Raw genomic sequence first — 19,549 nt, forward strand, 5'->3', positions numbered from 1 at the left:
CTTTCTTTTCCCTTCTGATGTTCCGCCTATTCTCTTACCTGCTTACCTGGCTATGTTATCCTGCATCCTTTGTTCTTAGTTTCCTTTCGAGTCTCCTGTCTCTCTTTCCTTTGCTTCCTGCTGTTCTTAAATGTACAGTGCTTTTCTGTTTCATGTCAAACAGCTTCAGAGGTTTAATGAATCTATCATAAATTTCACCTGCTTTAAGTATACAATTCCATGATTTTTAGTATATTTGTAAACTTCTGTTCTTGTGCTCTGTTTATTAATAATGTTTCTATTAGTCTGTATACTGTGGAAGGTCACTTGTGTCTTTTTTTTTTCCCGTTCCCAGCTGGGTGGCACCATTGGAGACATTGAAGGGATGCCGTTCGTGGAAGCATTCAGACAATTCCAGTTTAAGGCAAAAAAAGAGAATTTCTGTAATATCCATGTTAGCCTTGTGCCACAGGTGAGCTTTCCAGATAAGTATGTAGACAGCAACTCCTATAAATCTTCCTGTGATATTCTGTTTATTCCACATTTTTTTAAAAGGAGATAGAAGTTTATTGAATACACTGCAAGGGCACAGCGGACAGGACAGCAGAGGAGAGACTGTCTGCCTGTTTTTTTCCACATTTTAAACTAGGGAGCCCTTCATTATCCAGAAGAGCTAAATATCCAATATACTGACAGTGACCCATTTCTTTTCAGCCCAGTGCTACCGGAGAACAAAAAACCAAGCCCACACAAAACAGTGTCCGTGCGCTGAGGGGGTTAGGCCTGTCTCCTGATCTGGTGAGTTACGGAGAATGGGTACATTTCTTGGAATAGGACCTCCATTTCTTGATCTATAACATCATCTAAGTCCTTTCTGTCTCTCAAGTGGTTCCTATGACATTGAGCTCTTTGTATCCAGGGGCCAGGGAAGGCTTATTCCCATATCCTCAAGGGCAGCTTCACACATTTCTAAATTGACCATCTGTTCTCCTCCAGGTCCTCATGTGATTGCCACATTGACAGCTGGGCAAGTGCAATGTCCTATCATTTTTATGGTCCCTGGGTCTATTAGTGTGAGGTGGGACCTTGGGGATTTTCCTGATACCCACTAGGGTGGGCTGTCACTGCTCTTATTTATAACAGGTAATCCAGTTATCACCAACAGTCTAGATCAGAGGTTGGCAAATAAGGGCCTGCAGGCCTGCTGCCTGTAAATAAAGTTTTATTAGAACATGGTACCATCTACTGCTTACATTTGTCCACAGTTGCCTTTGTACTGCAGCGATACAACTGAGTAATCGGGACAGTAGCTTCTTGACTTGCAAAACCTACAACGTTTACTGTCTGGCCCTTTAGAGAACAAGTGCGCCAAGCCTCTAAAGAGGCAACATTTGTGAGCCTTCACTCTTGTTTACTAGAGATGCCTTGACATTTTGAGCTCTTACTGGTAGATTTGTGTTGAGTTTGATTGTAATTGCTTATATTAGCGCTCAGGTGTTTCTAATAGTCCAGTGGCATGCCCAGAATGAACAGGTACATACTTGGTCAAGTCTCTGGTTGTAAGAAGAAATTAATATAGCCTCCTCCTGAAAACGAACGGTGGCATGAACAGCCGGATTCCTGCTTGCTGACTTGTGCACACCTGACTTTGACAGATTGTCTGCCGAAGTTCAACACCCATCGAAATGGCTGTGAAGGAAAAGATTTCTATGTTTTGTCACGTGAACCCCGAACAGGTGAGTGCTGCTCTTTAGCTTTTAGTGCTTTCCGGGCAGGCACTTCTACGGATGCTGATGTTTGGCCTCTCTTAAATTACTGTGTTATTTTTCATGGCATTTATGAAAGCTTTGGGAGATTCATATCCAGCCAGCCACGGATTCCTTGCCCTGAAGTGAACAATCTGAGACTCCTGATTCCTTAGGTAGATCACATATTTCTTTGCATCATCATTCCTTAAGTCACAGGGACAAAACCAGGTGGGTTTTTGAACTTAATAGTCAAACCTGCAGGGAGAGAACCCCGTGAAGCCTGCTTATCTTCTGTTTGTCTTGTCTTTCCAGGACACTGACTGCTTTCACCGTGATTTCTCCTTGTATATGTTACAGCCTAACTTTGCCCAGACCCCATTCACACCATCGCTGCTGAGTATATCAGTGGCCTCAGTTCAGTTCCTTGCTAAAGAAACTGTACCGTGGGGCGCCTGGGTGGCTCAGTTGGTTAAGCGACTGCCTTCGGCTCAGGTCATGATCCTGGAGTCCCTGGATCGAGTCCCGCATCGGGCTCCCTGCTCAGCAAGGAGCTTGCTTCTCCCTCTGACCCTCCCCCCTCTCATGTGCTCTCTCTCTCTCATTCTCTCTGTCTCAAATAAATAAATAAAATCTTAAAAAAAAAAAAAGAAGAAGAAGAAACTGTATCGTGATTTGGGCTCAAGTCCTCTGTACTGCGGGACTTTCCACCTGGGTATCTGAGAGCTTTTTCTTTTTTCTTTCATTCTCTTATCTGTCTCTTGTTTGCCATAAGGCTTAGGTGTAAGGGATTGGAGTTGGCTAGAGTTGAAGAGGTGATAATGAATGGTGCTCAGGAAAAGGGTGAAGTTTGGCAGAAACCCTTTGTTTTCCTCAGATTAGCCCTGGGTTCTTTGAAGTCTAAAAACCATCTCCTCGGATTTCTGTATCTCGTGAGGCAGCCTAGCACACAGCCTCCTGCCTGATACAGTTTTCAGAGTTGGGTTACTGAGGGCTCTGAGAAAGGAAGAGTGCACATTTCCGACCATACAGAGCCTGTTTTCAATAGAAGTATAGATTCCGAAGAATGTTCTATCCCAGCAGTCCACAGGCTAGCTTATTAGCTATTTTTCAGCACATCGTTTTTTCTGATGTGAGTTAATGCTCCCGTTTCTTGGTTCCTGGTGAACTGGCATTTAAAGATCCTCTCCTCTGGTTTCCTGAGGAAGGGATGGAGGTCAGAGGCATCTCTATGGATGTGATCGTTACCATGACACTTGAAAAAAATCTCTCTCTGGCCTGGAGGATAAATGAGAAATAGTTCCACATTCCATATCTTCCACTGTGGGAGTTTGGGCTGCCCAGAGATTTAGTTTTTATTAGCAGTTTGGTGAATGCACAAGTGAACGCATAGAGTTAGCAGAACATTTCTTGGCATTGATTTAGAATGTGGCAGATCCTTAAAAGCCTGCCGGTAGTCCCTTGGATGTACTTGACAGGGTGGTGAAAGCTTGTTAGGGTAAGTGTGAAAAACAACCATACCACCTGGCATTTAAAGGAGCTGTTCTCCTCTAACAGATGTAATAATTAATTTGACTGGGTTCAGTGTGTGCTTGAAATTTATCCACAGGAAGGGAGGAGACAAAAGCACTCCAGCAGCAGCAACAGCAACAAATGAATACACACACACACACTCACACACACACATACACACACACACGAACCGCACACCCACATTTAGAAGACACAGTGTACATATTCAATGTTACTGCTTTAGCCTGGACTTAGGTGATGCCTTGGGCCATGTGTCTTGCATATGGACACATAGAGCATCCATGTTTCAACACCAATTCTCTGACACCAGCTGGGGTCCTGTAATTCAACTCCGACACTAACTACCTGGAATGAGCATCAGATTCTGCAAATTTGAGGGCTGAGTTCTTTTTTTTTAAAGGTTTTTTTTAAGATTTTATTTATTTATTTGAGAGAGAATGAGACAGAGAGAGCATGAGAGTAGGGAGGGTCAGAGGGAGAAGCAGACTCCCTGCCGAGCAAGGAGCCCGATGCGGGACTCGATCCCGGGACTCCAGGATCATGACCTGAGCCGAAGGCAGTCGCTTAACCAACTGAGCCACCCAGGCGCCCGAGGGCTGAGTTCTTTACAAGACTGCCCCCCACTTCAGTCACCAGCCACAAGTTTCCAGTGTCCCTGAGCCACTTATACTTCTGCCTGGCTGACTACAAATTTGGGGCTTCCCATAACCCCTTCGGGTTTGATAATTCTCTAGAATGACTCATGGAACTCAGGAAAATGTTATACTTACTATCACCATTTTATCATAAAGAGTGCAAATGAACAACCAGATAAGGAGATTTTTTTTAATGGGAGTTTCATTATATAGGCATGATTGAGTCAACCATTGGTCGCTTAATTGAACTCATTCTCCAGCCCCCTTATTATCCTTGGAGGTCAGGTGGCTGAAAGTTCCAGTATAATTTCGTGGGTTTTCTGGTGACCAACTCCCATCTTGAAGCCATCTAGGGGGCCACCATAAGTCACCTCATTAGCATAATAAAGATACTCCTGTCACTCAGGAATTTCCAAAGGTTTTTGAAGCTTTGTACCAGGAATTGAGAACAAAGACCAGATATATATATAAAATTATTCTACCATGGTATCCACGTTTCCAGAATTGGAATAATGAGTTCAAAGAGTTTTATAATTAGATCAAAGTAAGCTTGTGTTAATTCTGCCTCTTGTTTGGGTCACCGGGCTCTTGCTTTTCTTCAATCAGTATAAATGAACTGCCATGTCTCTCGAATTTTGGCTCATTCTTGAGCTCATTCTTGTGCCATATTTGAGGTGTTCCATTTAAATATGGTGTTTTATCATCATTAATCAGGTCATATGTATCCATGATGTTTCGTCCACATACCGAGTGCCTGTGCTCCTGGAGGAACAAGGCATTGTTAAATATTTTAAAGAGAGATTGGATCTGCCCATTGGTGATTCTGCAAGTAATTTGCTTTTCAAGTGGAGAAATATGGCTGACAGGTACGTGAAAAGAATTACTAATGTAATCTTTAATAATTCTTGGGTTTGGGGGTAGGATTGAGACATACTTTGAAGTATACCTAAGTCACATTGACTTTCTGTATGTATATATTTTGGTCTGGATTTATCTAAAGCTTTAATACATTGGTCGAGTGTTTTGCTGTATTCTTTGAAGATTTCTGGAGCTTTTGACTTCATTCTACTTAAATGAAAATGAATTGATGGAATGATTTTTTTTTTTAATTCTGGAAGCATTTTGATTGATTTCTCAGTTTCTGAACATTTTAAACATGTTTAAATGTCACAGATTTTTGCTGTTTGTTTTGCTTGGTTTTTTTTTAAGCTTATTTATTTTTTAGTAGTCTCTATACCCAATGTGGGGTTCAGACTCAACGACCCTGAGATCAAGAGTCACGCGCTCTTCCAACTGAGCCAGCCAGGAGCCCCTGTTTTGCTTGTTTTTAAAGACTTGGCTAGGGGCGCCTGGGTAGCTAAGCCTTAAGCGTCTGCCTTTGGTGCAAGTCATGATCCCCTGGGATCGAGCCCCGCGTCGGGCTCCCTGCTCGGCAGGAAGCCTGCTTCTCCCTCTCCCACTCCCCCTGCTTGTGTTCCCTCTCTCTCTCTGTCAAATAAATAAATAAAATCTTAAAAAAAAAAAAAGACATGAATAACATTTCCTAAAGAAAATCCCCTTTGAATGAGAGGTTCAGGCTCTATCATTATTGCTCCATCCTGCAGTTATTAACTGGCAGCATTGTTATTAAAACCTCAGACAGGTTCTAGCTTTAAGACCACGATATTAATTTCAGCGAGTCTTGTCTCATTTGAAGTCATATGGAAATTAAATTCCTGTCACCTATTTTCTTTTACTACATTTAGTAAAAGAAAGGCATCACTCCATAAAGTCCTGACTGCCTTGCAGCTTAGGTGAGAGGCAGTGGTTACAAATGTCGGCTCTGGTGTTGCTAAGGAGTAGATCTTATTGTGCTGATCGTTTCGTGATACATACAAACATTGAATCATTATGTTGTATCCCTGAAACTAATACAAGGTTATTTGTCACTTGTATTTAAATTAAAAAAAAAAAGTAAGCTCTGGTATCAGGCACTCTGGACTGAGATCCCAGCTTCTCCTCTCACTAGCTATGTGAGTTTGGGTGGATTACTTAACTTCTCTGGACTTGTTCTCCCATCCATATATAACAGGGGGATACTAGTACCCACATTGTGATAATTATGAGAGAAAACACTTAAGACCTTAATCTCACATTGGGCGCTGAGTATTGGTTACTGAGGTTGGTAACAATAATTAAAGCGGTTTGAAGGTGACAAAAGCACTGATCTTGGTAGATGATCAGTAGATTGATCACCTATCAGTCTTTCACTTAAAAATTTAAAAAGTGTCTTAGAATTTCTGGGACAAGTAAAATCAGGAACAAAGTGCAGTTTCTGAACTTAGGTACTTTCTTGCATGATGATACAGTTAAGCCCCTGCCCTCCAGAATGCTTAAGGACTCAGTCCCTTTGGGGGAACTTTCTGAGTAGCTTGGGGCTGATCCTCTTTAAGCACTAGAAATTTTAATATATAACTCCTTTTATTGGAAATAGCTCTAAATTATACTCTGAGCTGCTGTGCTTTTAAAAGCCAGTGTTTGTTTGTTTGTTTTTTAAGATTTTATTTATTTATTTGAGAGAGTGAGTGAGCGAGAGACAGAGCATAGAGGTAGAGTGGGAGGGAGAAGCAGACTCCCCACTGAGCGGAGAGCCCGATGCAGGGCTCGGTCCCAGGACCCCGGGATCTTGACCCGAGCCGAAGGCAGATGCTTAACCAACTGAGCCACCCAGGCGCCCCCAGTGTTTGGTCTTCATGTTAGTTTCCTTGGCCGCTGTAACAAATGTCCGCAAACTGAGTGGCAGAAAATATCAGAAAAGTACTATCTCACAGTTGTGGAGGTCAGAAGTTCAAAATCAAGGCATCAGCAGGATTGGTTTCTTCCGGAGTCTCTGAGGGAGAAACCATTCCAGCTTCTGGGGCTGCCGGCAATCCTTGGTATCCTGTTTCTGCCTCTGTCATTGCATGGCCTTCTCTGTGTCTCTCCTCTTCTCTTCTTTTCTCTCTCTTTTTTCCCCTCCTCTTCTCTTTTTGTATAAGGATGCTTGTCTTTGGATTTAGGACCTATCCTAATTCAGGATGATCTCATCTCGAGATCCTTAACTTAATTGTATCCGCAAAGACCCTTCTTCCAGATATGGTCACATCCACAGATTCTGGGGGACATAGGTTTTTGGGGGCCAGCATTCAGCTCACCATAGTCTTCAAGCAAAAGGGATATTGAGCATTGGTCTCTCGTGGTGATGTTGGTTTATTGGTAATGAGGGTATGTACTGTCCCCTCAGTACAGCCTGTAGAGAGATGCAAGAAAGCAAGCAGAGGGAGAGAGGGAGGGAGGGAGAATCTCCAGCAGACTCCCTACTGAGCAAGGAGCCAGATACGGGGCTTGATCTCACAACCCTGAGATCATGACCTGAGCCGAAATCAAGAGCCTGACGCTTAACCAGGGTAGCCTTGCTCATGGAGATCCAGTGCTGTTCAGAGGCCAGGGGTCCCTGGTTGAACGGGATGGCAGAGCTCGCCTGGGACCCCAGGCCAAAGTGGCGACGGCTCGCCTCCCTGGGGACCTGCCTGTGGGGTGGGCCTGCAAAGTGGCTCACAGCAGCCTCAGTGGCTGACCCCCTCAGCTGATGGCTAGGTGCGGAGCAGGTGAGAGCTCGGCTGGTCTGGACAGGGCCCCCTGAGCCTCGACTGCAGGCCCAAGAGTGAAAAAGAGCACGAGGGGAGTGCGCTCAGGATACATATCCTTCCTGGACGGCAGCCCTTTTCCCTGGGACATGTGGCCTGTCTCCTCCAGCTGCGGAGTGACTCCTCCTCTCCCCTGGATAGATCAGACTGAGTGAGTAGGAGGAGCTGGTGGTGTTGACCCCAGTCCTTCTTCCTTCCTGGGAACAGAGTGGACATCCCTCCTTCAGTGGAGGAGTGGGAATAGGGGGGAAGGGCTCAGCCCAGTGGGTCAGCTCAGATGTGGTTGTGATCACCAGTTCTCCAGGCCCAAACCTGGCACGGGAAGCATTTCCCTCTGACGTTGTATCAGAATCTTGCCTGGATACCAACTTACTTTGTCACCTGTGTCCTTTGAGTAGGGATGGGGTGAAGTATGAGCAGCCATGCAATCTCCTGAGCGACGTAAAATTCAGTAGCAATCTAAAGGCTTAGCAGCTTTCTCTGAGGTTCTTCAGTCACCTTCGTAGAAAGTCACCTTTCCTGTCAGTTTGAACTTCTTAGCTTCTTATGCATTTTTCACCTCGCAGCCTGTGTGCAATCATTCTTGTCTGGCACCCTTTGCAGATGCTGGTATCAAAGCGGAGTGTTCCCACTCACGGTAACCTTTCTGTTCTAAGCTGTTTGGTGACGGGTTTGCTTTCAGGCCCTAAAACATCTTTAGCTCCAAGATGACATTTCTACATACTTAGTACCAGACCAGACAATTCAGACAATTTTTTTTTTTTTAATTCTTATGTCAGACAATTTTCACGTACAGATTTCCTAACAAAGCAACAGGAAACATTGTGTCTTTAGTGGTAAAATGTGATTGAGCATCTTATGTAGAATGGAATTTTCTCATAAAAATGATCCAAATGGCTTGTAATATTTTCGGTAGTTCTCTTAGTGCCATTCTTCGGGCATGCCTTGAATAACCTGCCTTTGTGGGCCAGCTGGGACTGTAACCATTTTTAACGTAGACAGTTTGAATGCATTTTCTTATATAACGTCACCTTACAAAGTTAATATTGAAGTGCTTCCTGTTGACATTCAGAATGCATTTTCTTATACAGTGTCACCTTATAAACGAATTTAAAGATAGCTCATGTTTATGAGACGGGGAGACTTTTTAAAAAAAATTTTTTATTGTTATGTTAGTCACCATATAATACATTGGTTTTTGATGTAGTGTTCCATGATTCATTGTTTGTGCATAACACCCAGGGCTCCATGCAGAACGTGCCCTCTTTAATACCCATCACTGGGCTAACCCATCCCCCCACCCCCCTCCCCTCTACAACCCTCAGTTTGTTTTTCAGAGTCCATCACAGGGAGACCTTTTTTATTTTTAATGCTTTTAACAGTTTCTCTGATACACCTTCCTTGGATTTATGTCTGTGCCTGCTTATGTCAGACACACAGATTTTCATTCACTAGGGATGGAGTGGGGATTTGAGTCAAGTACATCAAGTTCGAGGCTCATCTGCCCTTAAGGTTTTAAGAAGTGCCTTGGGATAAGAACAGTGGCTGTCATTATATTTGTGATGTTATATTACATGCATATAACTCTTAAGCTTGTCTTTCATCTCAGGTATGAAAGGTTGCAGAAAACGTGCTCCATAGCCTTGGTTGGCAAATACACCAAGCTCAGGGACTGCTACGCCTCTGTGTTCAAAGCCCTGGAACATTCAGCCTTGGCCATCAACCACAAATTGAATCTGATGGTGAGCCCCTACTGGTCTTCCGCATATTTCAGTCACTCGCTGTGGTATCTCGTGTTGTGTTGAAGGGTCCCCAAGACTTGCGCCAGGATTGATGTCACTAGGAGGACTCACAGTACTCAGCATATTGCCTGCCTTGTGGCTAAGGTTTAATACAGTGAGAGGATACAGAGCAAAGTCAGCAAAGGGAAAAAGTGTATGGGATGAAGTCTGGGGGAACTTATGTATATAGCTTGAGTATATTCTTTGTCTTTGTTAGATATAGAAGTAGTACATGCTCAGTGTAGGAAATTTACACAAAGCATCATGTAAAATGCAGAAAGCCAAAGATCCCTCTTCCCTGAAATCCTACTCCTCTGCTATACCTGTCACTCCCAGTTTGATGTGTATCTTTCTAGACATACATATATATGTTCTGTTTAATGGTATTCTATATAGGTATGCCATAGTTTAAGCAAGCCTTATTATCTTGATTTAAATGGTGAAATATTTATATAATGAACAAAAGGATACATGTATGCATCTAAGAAATTTAGTAACTTCCAACTTAGGACCTATCTGAATTTTCTCTCACCTTTCTAGGCTCCTCCTGTCCTAATCGCTTTTTTAAAAAAGATTTATTTATTTTTGAGAGATAGAGAGCACGAGGGAAGGGGCAGAGGGAGAGAGAGAGAGTGCGAGGGCGGGGGGGGGGGGGAATCTCCAGCAGACTCCCTGCTGAGCAAGGAGCCAGATACGGGGCTTGATCTCACAACCATGAGATCATGACCTGAGCCAAAACCAAGAGCCTGACGCTTAACCAACTGAGCCACCCAGGCGCCCCTGTAATCACTTTTTATTTGTGGCTTTCCAAGGAACACTTCACTTCCTGCTCTTCCTGCTCCTCCAAGTCCCCCAGCCCCTCGTAGAGAAAAGAAAAGAGCAATAGAAAAATTGTTAGATTACCAATTTTATAAAGCCTTAAAAGTCTGTATGTTAAGATATATTCAGATAATAATTTTTTTTAAAAAAGACTTTATTTATTTATTTGACAGAGAGAGACACAGCGAGAGAGGGAACACAAGCAGGGGGAGTGGGAGAGGGAGAAGCAGGCTTCCCGCTGAGCAGGGATCCCGATGTGGGGCTCGATCCCAGGACCCTGGGATCATGACCCGAGCCGAAGGCAGACGCTTAATGACTGAACCACCTAGGCGCCCCTCAGATAATAATTTTTACAAAATAAACACTAAAATAATACAGGTCTATAGGGACTGTTATGTACATAAGAGTCATTATATATGATTTTTCAGTTGACAGAATTTGTTGACATTCGCTTCCACGAAGTACTATTTGAATCATGGTCTCGTCATATTCTTTTCAGACCACTTTGCTCCTGTGTTTACCTCACCTGGCTTACTGTAGCAGCTTCCTGACTGGTTTGCTGTCTTCCCTCCATTTTCCACCTCATAGCACCGTGATCCTTCTAAAATCTCTCTCTGTTTTCTCTGTTCCTTAAGACCTTCCAGTAGGGGGCGCCTGAGTGGCTCAGACGGTTAAGCGTCTGCCTTCGGCTCAGGTCATGATCCCGGCGTCCTGGGATCGAGTCCCGCATCGGGCTCCCTGCTCCTTGGGAGCCTGCTTCTCCTCTGCCTCTCTCTCTCTGTCTCTCATGAATAAAAAAAAAAAAGACCTTCCAGTAGGCTTCAAGTGTAAACTTCTCCTCTCCCTTGGTGGAGTCTGCTTTGAGGGCCCCCGAGTGACCACCCCTTTGTCTCTTTCCTCTGAGGTTTCATACAAGCTGTTCCTTTGCTCCCCTCCTCCCTGTGTCTCCCACACACCTTCCCGCCAGCCTCCCAACATGCACACACAGGCTCATCCTCGAGGGCTGAGCTGCTTGGACATCACCTCCCTAGAGACCTTCCCCAATGGTGCTTCTTCCCATCTTTCCTGCCGTGTCAAGGTCTAGATTAAGTGTGGCTCCTACTTATTTCCACAGCATTCTCTTTGCCCATCATAGCCACTACCACACTATGGTGTGTGTGCCTGTGTATTTGGTTCTGTAGTCTTCCTGGAAGTTAAGAGCCCCAAGCCTGAGATTGTGCTTTTCTACCCTAAGTGACCAGGGCAGTGTTTGCAAAATGAGTAGTTATTGAATAGTTGGGTCAGAGTGTTAGATGCCTCGAGTATTTTTGAGTATCTACTTTTCTTAAATGTTCTTTTAATCTATTGGATATTTTTTTTAGTACATAGACTCCATTGATCTGGAGCAGACCACCGAAACTGAGGACCCTGTGAAATTCCATGAAGCTTGGCAGAAGCTGTGCAAAGCTGAGTGAGTGCCAAGGACTGTCCATGCCAATTAGGAGAATGCCATTGTGCTTTTCCCATAACGATCTGATTGACCCCAATTCCTAATTTTTGCACATTTTTGAAAGGTAGTCTATTGTAGTCGTGGTCATTAAGGGTGGACATGCTGCATCCTCACCTCATTTACTTTGAAACGTGCCACGTTCATGTTCGTGGCATGTGCAGTGGAAATGGGTTTTATTTCAGGGGACTATGGGGATCCTGTATGGGGAGAAAGTGGGTTGGTTCTACTGAAAGATACAGAAATAGATCTTACAGATGCACAATTAAAGAACAAGGATGCAACTCTTCCTTCTTGGTTATATTTTCTTTTTTACATCGTTTGAGTCTAGGTTTTATTTTATAAGTAGTCAACAGAACTTTTGGGGGCAACACCGTGTTGTAAGGGTAGAATGACCCTCCCAGTTAGTTCTTGAACTCTTGTCTTTTTCAATGAGTGTTTGCCTAAAAGGTCTCTAAAGTGTCTCCTAGCCAGGAGACTTTCATGTGCCACTATTTAATTAGCAATTGAAATCTTAGGCTGATTTTACCAGTTTAACTCTTTCTTTCTTTTCTTTTTTTTTTTTAAAGATTTTATTTATTTATTTCAGAGAGAGAGAATGAGAGAGAGCACATGAGAGGGGGGAGGGGCAGAGGGAGAAGCAGACTCCCTGCCGAGCAGGGAGCCCGATGCGGGACTCGATCCTGGGACTCCAGGATCATGACCTGAGCCGAAGGCAGTCGCTTAACCAACTGAGCCACCCAGGCGCCCAGTTTAACTCTTTCTGATTATGCAAGAGATCTTAACGTTTTTCTAATAGTGCTTTTAAAAGAATCTTAACCTTTTTTTATTCAGATACTTCAGTGGCATTTGTAATCGAATTGAGTTTCTCAGTCACTATGCTCACATACCATAAAGACCTATCGGAAAATATATATATCGAAGTCAGTTGTGAAAAAGTATTGCCTCTTCTTCATAACATTGGGAGGATTTCAGGAAGAAAGTTCAGGATGTGAAATCATGTGGTCAATTCTGAAAATAGACCTCAAGCATATTCTCTAGCAATCATGCCAAGCGTTGGACTTGGGGTCAGTAAGCCTGACTGGCTGAAAATAAGAGTTTTAAGAAGAAAAACGATGTCAAATTCACCCTCGTCTTGTGTTGATTGCAGTGGTGTTCTTGTGCCGGGAGGCTTCGGAATCCGAGGAACGTTGGGAAAACTCCAGGCCATTTCTTGGGCACGGGCAAAGAAGATCCCTTTCCTGGGTAAAACTCACGTTTATGCATCCTAACTATGAGTTGATTGGATTGTTGATATGTAGTAGGGGTAACACTTCATAGGGTTTGTTAACACGAAAGGTGTGGACTCAGATTTGCATATTCAGGTGCCACATAGTCCACCACAGGGGCCAGCAAACTCTGTCCTGTTTTTGTAAATAAGATTTTATTGGAGTAACACCAATCTGTTTACATATTGTCTGTGGCTGCTTTTATGGTGCAGTGGCAAGAGTTCGAGGCCTACAGCCTGCAAAGCCTAAAATCTTTACTGTCTGGCCCTTCGTAGAAAAGGCTGTTGACCTGGGAGAACTTAGCACCATTCTGGTTGGGTAGCAAGAGGCTGGGAGAAGTCGCTGTGTACACCTGCCCTTACCTTCTCCCATTTTCACCCGAATCCATCTTTTCACCACTTCGAGCTAGAAGAGACCATCCTACATCACAGGAAGAGCTCTGCTAAAATTTGGTAGAGCCAGGTCTTTTTAAAGCCTTTGTTCAGATTTTATTTATTTATGTATGTATTTATTTATTTATAAAAGATTTTATTTATTTGTTCAAGGGAGAGAGAGCATGAGTGAGAGAGCAGTGCAGTGGGGAGGGGCAGAGGGGGAAGCAGACTCCCCACCGAGCAGGGAGCCTGACGTGGGGCTCGATGTGGGGCTCGATCCCAGGACCCCGGGACCATGACCTGAGCTGAAGGCAGACGCTTAACCCACTGAGCCACCCAGGCGCCCCTTTTGTTCAAATTTTGAAGCATTGCTTCTGGACCAGTGAACCAGATGAAATGGCCCCTCAGTGGGGGAAAGGCAGCTCTGCAGCTGGGGATTTGGGCAGGGGCAGGGATGTGGGAAGGGAAGTGGGGGAGAGGCTGTGTTTGTCACTGTACTGGTGGGTTTATGACCGAGTGGACTGGCTTCTGTGGCTTTTGCAGTATCAGCAGATTGTTCATTTTCCCCACTGCCTCCTGTCCTTTGAATAGCTTCCTATACGCTCTCCACTTGGGATCCATTTTCAAAAGAGAAGTGGGGAGTAGTTAGATATCTTGATATGTTGCTTTGTTTTACCCATCTAAGCTCCTCTGGGCCACTGTTTTCTTATGAAGTAATCTTGTTTGGTTTTTGTCTAAACGCGCTTAGTATTCTTCAGATAGTTTTCGCTGTATAGAATAGTTTGCAACTCTTCAGCTTTCTCTTTAACACAGCATCTCTTTATGTTTTAGCCATTTGGAACTTGCTGAAGTTCCCCCCCAAAGCACTCAGCTGTTTCGTGCTCACCAACTTTTGCTCTAGTGTGCCAACTATACTGATTGCCCTTCTCTGATGAGTCCCTGGTATACCTTAGATATGTCTATAAAAACATCTGGAATGTTCCTTGGCATCTGTTGAGTGGAGAGAATGGGTGGATGTGGAGATGGGTGAAGGGCCCATCCCTGTGGCAGCAGCTGGGGGCTACACAGGTGTTTGTTTTCCTCCTTATTGAGTTCTCTGTTCCGTTCCATCTTGCGCCTCCCTTTCCTGCTCGCCAGCATGCTCAAGCCCGCAGTGGAGATGCCAACTTCCCCCAGCTGCTGCCGTTCTCCTGCAGTGAGGTTATAGGGCCGTTCTGTGCCCAGCAGCCTGGCACAGACTTCCTGCTCCTTCGATCCCGGCCCGCTGGCCAGCCTCAGGCTGCCCTCTGAGAGGAGGGAATATCAAGTCTCCCTCTTGAGTCGGGGTGTTGGTAGACGTTCTTGGAAGGAATCACGCGCTCTGGGTCAGCCCTGCATCCCACGCATATGCCTCGAGTTAGAGGCAAATTTGGAAGGAGGCAGATTTGCCTTTGGGACCTTTGCCCTGTCTTCTCTTGCTCTTTTCTGACCTCGAATTCCTTCTTCCTCAAGTCCAGGTGGCCTAATACCCCCGCCTGCCTCCAGCCACAGGTGTTCTGAGTGCAGAGGGCACAGCAGTGAACCCGGCAGGCAGTCTTGCTCTCTCCGAGCCTGCGTTCTAGAGGAAGGAGATGGGCAGTAAACAAATGAACAGGAAATATGAAGTCATACAAAATATGTTCATTTGCTTTATACACGTGCTTTTTCAAACAGGAGTTTGCCTTGGGATGCAACTAGCCGTGATAGAGTTTGCAAGAAACTGCCTTAACTTGAAAGGTAGGCCTGCTATTTGCTAATACCCTTTGATTTAAAAAATTCTTATTACTTAAACTATTTCTCAGCAATACTGGTGAATTATTGACCTCATTTCTTCATCCTCAGGTGCCGATTCCACAGAATTTGAGCCAAATGCCTGTGTTCCTGTGGTAAGTGGCTTATCTTTCTGGGTTGGGTCATTGTCATTTTTTTTTTAAAGATTTTATTTATTTATTTATTTGACAGAGAGAGACGCAGCGAGAGAGGGAACACAAGCAGGGGGAGTGGGAGAGGGAGAAGCAGGCTTCCCGCTGAGCAGGGAGCCTGATGTGGGGCTCGATCCCAGGACCCCGGGATCATGACCTGAGCCGAAGGCGGACACTTAACGACTGAGCCACCCAGGCGCCCCGGGTCATTGTCATTTTGTTTCTAGCTCTGGCCTAAACGCATAAGGGGAAATTATTGTTATGTTTTCCTTACCACATCAGGACACTTTAAATTAGATATGATTTTATTACTATTATTATTGCTACTATTATTTTTATATGAAACGGCTCTGCTCTCAATAGTCCCTCTTGTCAGCTGTGCCTTGAAGAAACACAGTCCTGGACTGATTTCTTTTTCAGCAGTTTTCAAGCCTCATGTTTAGGAAAGGATTAACTCCACTGTGACAATACTTTATAACCGCTCATGTAAATAAATGGGCTGTCCTGTCTCCAGACTCGTCCCCTGCCTGTCTAGTTTCCACATTGGCGGTCATCTGCCTTTCTAACACAAAGGTGACGACCTTTCTTGCGCTGCTCCTCATCTTTCACTGATTCTTTTTCCTAGAAAATATTCAGTCCAAGGTTCTTGGCTGGGACTGAAGGTCACTGTGCTTGGTCACGTGTGGCTTTGCTATAGTAGGCCCCCTTACCTGTGGGGAAGACGTGCCAAGACCCCCAGCGGTTACCTGAAAGTGTGGGTGGTACCCAACTGTATATATACTCTATTTTTTCCTACCCGTCCATACCTATGATAGAGTTTAATTCATAAATGTGGCACAATAAGAGATGAACAACAATAACTAATAATAAAATAGGGCAATTATAATTCTATATTCCCTATACCTGAGATGTCCCCCTTCCTGCAGTCTCCCTTCCCCTGGAATGTCAATGAAACCAGTGAAGAATTTAATTAAAAAAGTAAACCAAACCGATGACTGACAACTTCCTATTCATCCTGGGAAGCCTGTCCTGATCTCCGGTCTTCCCTTGCCTCTGCCTTCTGTGCCTCGTGCCCACCTCTGTCAGAGTGCATACCTCACCCTTGTGATCGTTTTTTTTTTAAGTTTATTTATTATTTATTTTTCATAATGTCAGCACCCAATGTGGGGCTTGAACTCACAACCCCGAGATCAACAGTCACATGTTCTTCTTACTGAGCCAGCTTACTGCTCCATGATCACTTTTTTTTTTTTAAAGATTTTATTTATTTGAGAGAGAGAGAGCATGAGCTGGGGCAGAGGGAGAGGGAGAAGCAGACTCCCCACTGAGCAGGGAGCCCAATGCGGGGCTCGATCCAGGACCCTGGGATCATGACCTGAGCCAAAGGCAGACGTTTAACTGACTGAGTCACCCAGGTACCCCACCCCCGCCCCGTGATCACTTTTTTTTTAACAGTTTTGTTGAGATATAATTTACATACCATAAAATTTAGCCATTTGAAGTCCATAATTCAATGGCTTTTAGCATATTCACAGATCCCTGCCACCATCATCACAATCCATGTCGGACCATTCTCATTACCTCAAAAGAAACCTCACACTCCTTAGCTGACGCCCCCAACCTACTCTCACCCCCAGCTCTAGGTAACCATTAATCTGTTTTGGGTCTCTATGGATTTGCCTATTCTGGGCATTTCATGTAAATGAAATCATACAATACGTGGCCTTTTGTGACTGACTTCTTTCACTTAGTATAATGGTGTCAAGGTCTGTCTATGTTATAGCATCTATAAGTACTTTGTTTCTTTTCATTGATGAATCATATTCCATTAGATGGACACAACACATTTTATTAATTCATTCATCCATTGATGGACATTTCGGTTCTTTCTACTTTTTGACACTTTTGAATCATGCCGTTATGACCATTGGATACAAGTTGTGCTGTGGACATGTTTTTATTTCATTTGGGTATATACACCTAGGAGTGGAATTGTAAGTCATATGGTGACTGTATGTTTAAGCTTCTGAGGAACTGTCCCACTGTTTTCTACAGCGGCTTCAATAACTTATATTCCCACCAGCAGTATATGAAGATCCCAGTTTCTTCACATCCTCAACACTTGTTTTGTCTCTCTCTCTCTCTTTTTTTTTAAGATTTTATTTTTAAGTAATCTTTACACCCAACATGGAGCTCGAACTTACAACCCTGTGATCAAGAGTTGCGTGCTCTACTGCCTGAGCCAGCCAAAGGCCCCATTATTATTTGACTTTTTGGTTATTGCCATCCCAGTGGGTGTGAAGTTGTATCTCTTTGTGGCTTTGATTTGCATTTCCCTGATGGCTGAGGATATTGAGCATCTTTTCATGTGCTTATTGGCCACTTGTATACCATCTTTGGGGAAATGTCTATTCAGGTCCTTTGCCTGTTTTTGAGCTGGGTTATTTGTCTTTGTATTATTAGATTGTAAGAGTTCTTTATGTATTCTAAATATAAGTCCCCCGTTAGATATACAATTTGCACTATTGGCATTTTGGGCTGGATTATTTTTTGTGGTGGGGTGCTGTCCTGTGCACTGTAGAATATTCAGGAGCATCTTTGGCCTCTACCCACTAGATGTCAGTAGTAGACTCCTCCCAACCCCCAATTGTGACACTTAAAATTCCAGCCAAACATCCCCTGGGGGCACGGGCAAAACCGGAGAACCGCTGATTTTAAGAAATCCACTTCCGTTCTTCTCTCCTCCATCCTATCACTTCCCTTCCTTTATGGTAGTCATTAATTCTATTTTTTAATAGGTTGTCGTTCTTTCTTTTTTTAACAGGTTATCTTTCCATTTAAAAAATATAAGTAAACCTATATGTCTACTTGTAACCCCCTCTCCTTCTTAGATAAATGGTAGCATGCTCTGCACGTTTTTTTCTTTCTTGCTTTTTTAACTTAACATTATATGCTGGAGATCACTCCATGGAAGGATATAGAGATATTCTTCACTCTTTTTATAGCTTGCAATTCAGACCATAATGAACCATAGCTTCCCAGCCAGATGGTACTTTTAAGTCCTATGCTCAGAAGACCTAATATTATTGAAGAGTTCCTTATGAAGCTTTATTATAAACATATTTCTTGACTAATGGCTGAAATGGCTGTGCAGGCAAATCATGGGTTTTCTTTCCTAAGATAATACTTTGGGATAGGAAGTGATTTGGGGGGGTGGGGGTAGTGTGTGCTAGGAAGTGGTTTGACCAGTAGGTGCCACTGTTAGATAGCTTTGGCAAGGTTAATCCTTTGCGGACTATTCTTTGCACTGTGTGTGTGTGTGTGTGTGTGCGCGCGTGCCCGTGCGCGTGGGCACACATATATGGATATGTGTTTCCTTTTTAACAAATACATTGGCTAGCATGCTTGAGACACTGTGCCCCCTTGCTTTTTTTTTTCCCCCTTGCTTTTTGTGCGCATCACTCCCTGTCAGTGCACAGGGAACTTCCACATGCTTCCCTGCTGTATGCATCATTTATTTAACCAGTCTCACACTGATGAATATGTGTCCATTATTTTGCAACTTTAAATCATGTTCCAAATTAGTATCCCTGTGCATATGTCCTTGCGGCCCATGCATGCGCATTTCTATGGCATGCGTTCCTAGAGGGGAATTACTAAGTCTGAGGATCTGTGCATTTTGCATTTTGATAGCTTCTATACTCATAAGTGAGATGGGAACAATAAAACCTAATTGCTACTGAACATCTTTATGGCCTGTAATCAGTTTGTTGGAGAAAAATAGCCTTAAGAGGCAGCATTTGTGCTGATGGTGAGAAGTCCTCTTAAGGAGAAAGGCTAAGGGAACAGAATCGTCAGGCAGCAGATACCAGGCAGCCTGGGGAAATCAGTTAAACTTGAGCAAATAACAATGACTTACAGTGGGTAATGGTCATTCTGGCCCTTCCAGCTAAAAAAGTAGATAATTTGGAAACCAGGAGCCTCCTTTAGGGTATATTTGCTGCTAAAAATAGGTGTGGAGGAGGAAAAATAATTTTTACTCCTCCCTTCTAGGTTCTTGGCTGAGACCCCTCTGTCATAAAAGATTAACAGGACAAAAACAAAGAAAGCTTAATAACCTGTTTACCTCCTGCGTACATGGGAGAAACCCAGGAAAACCAAGTGGCCCAAGCCATCATGTTAAATAACCTCTCCAGCTAAAGACAAAAGATGATGTTGGGAGTGGGGAGCAAGTTTTGGGGGGGGGTTACTTGGAAAAACACAGGAAACAAGGGTATGATTGTGATGCAGACTGAAATCCTTGCTTTCTACATTCATATGAGTT

At 43.8% G+C, this 19,549-nt stretch overlaps 1 protein-coding gene across 3 annotated transcripts in view; it reads left to right on the plus strand.

Moving 5' to 3' along the window:
• The window catches only part of CTPS2 (CTP synthase 2), a 99,080-nt gene that overhangs the window by 24,819 nt on the left and 54,712 nt on the right, over positions 1 to 19,549 (plus strand). For 2 of the 3 annotated variants that reach the window (XM_021680931.1, XM_044911511.1), the window contains exons 5-13: positions 335 to 451; positions 694 to 777; positions 1,635 to 1,715; positions 4,607 to 4,758; positions 9,167 to 9,299; positions 11,519 to 11,607; positions 12,794 to 12,888; positions 14,978 to 15,040; positions 15,146 to 15,189. In XM_021680931.1, the coding sequence (XP_021536606.1) occupies positions 335 to 451; positions 694 to 777; positions 1,635 to 1,715; positions 4,607 to 4,758; positions 9,167 to 9,299; positions 11,519 to 11,607; positions 12,794 to 12,888; positions 14,978 to 15,040; positions 15,146 to 15,189 (858 nt within the window). The remainder of the gene's footprint in view (positions 1 to 334; positions 452 to 693; positions 778 to 1,634; positions 1,716 to 4,606; positions 4,759 to 9,166; positions 9,300 to 11,518; positions 11,608 to 12,793; positions 12,889 to 14,977; positions 15,041 to 15,145; positions 15,190 to 19,549) is intronic. The other variant, XM_044911512.1, reaches the window with a different exon arrangement.

Source organism: Neomonachus schauinslandi, chromosome X (genome assembly GCF_002201575.2).
Source record: "Neomonachus schauinslandi chromosome X, ASM220157v2, whole genome shotgun sequence".
In the NCBI taxonomy this organism is placed as follows: Eukaryota; Metazoa; Chordata; class Mammalia; order Carnivora; family Phocidae; genus Neomonachus; species Neomonachus schauinslandi.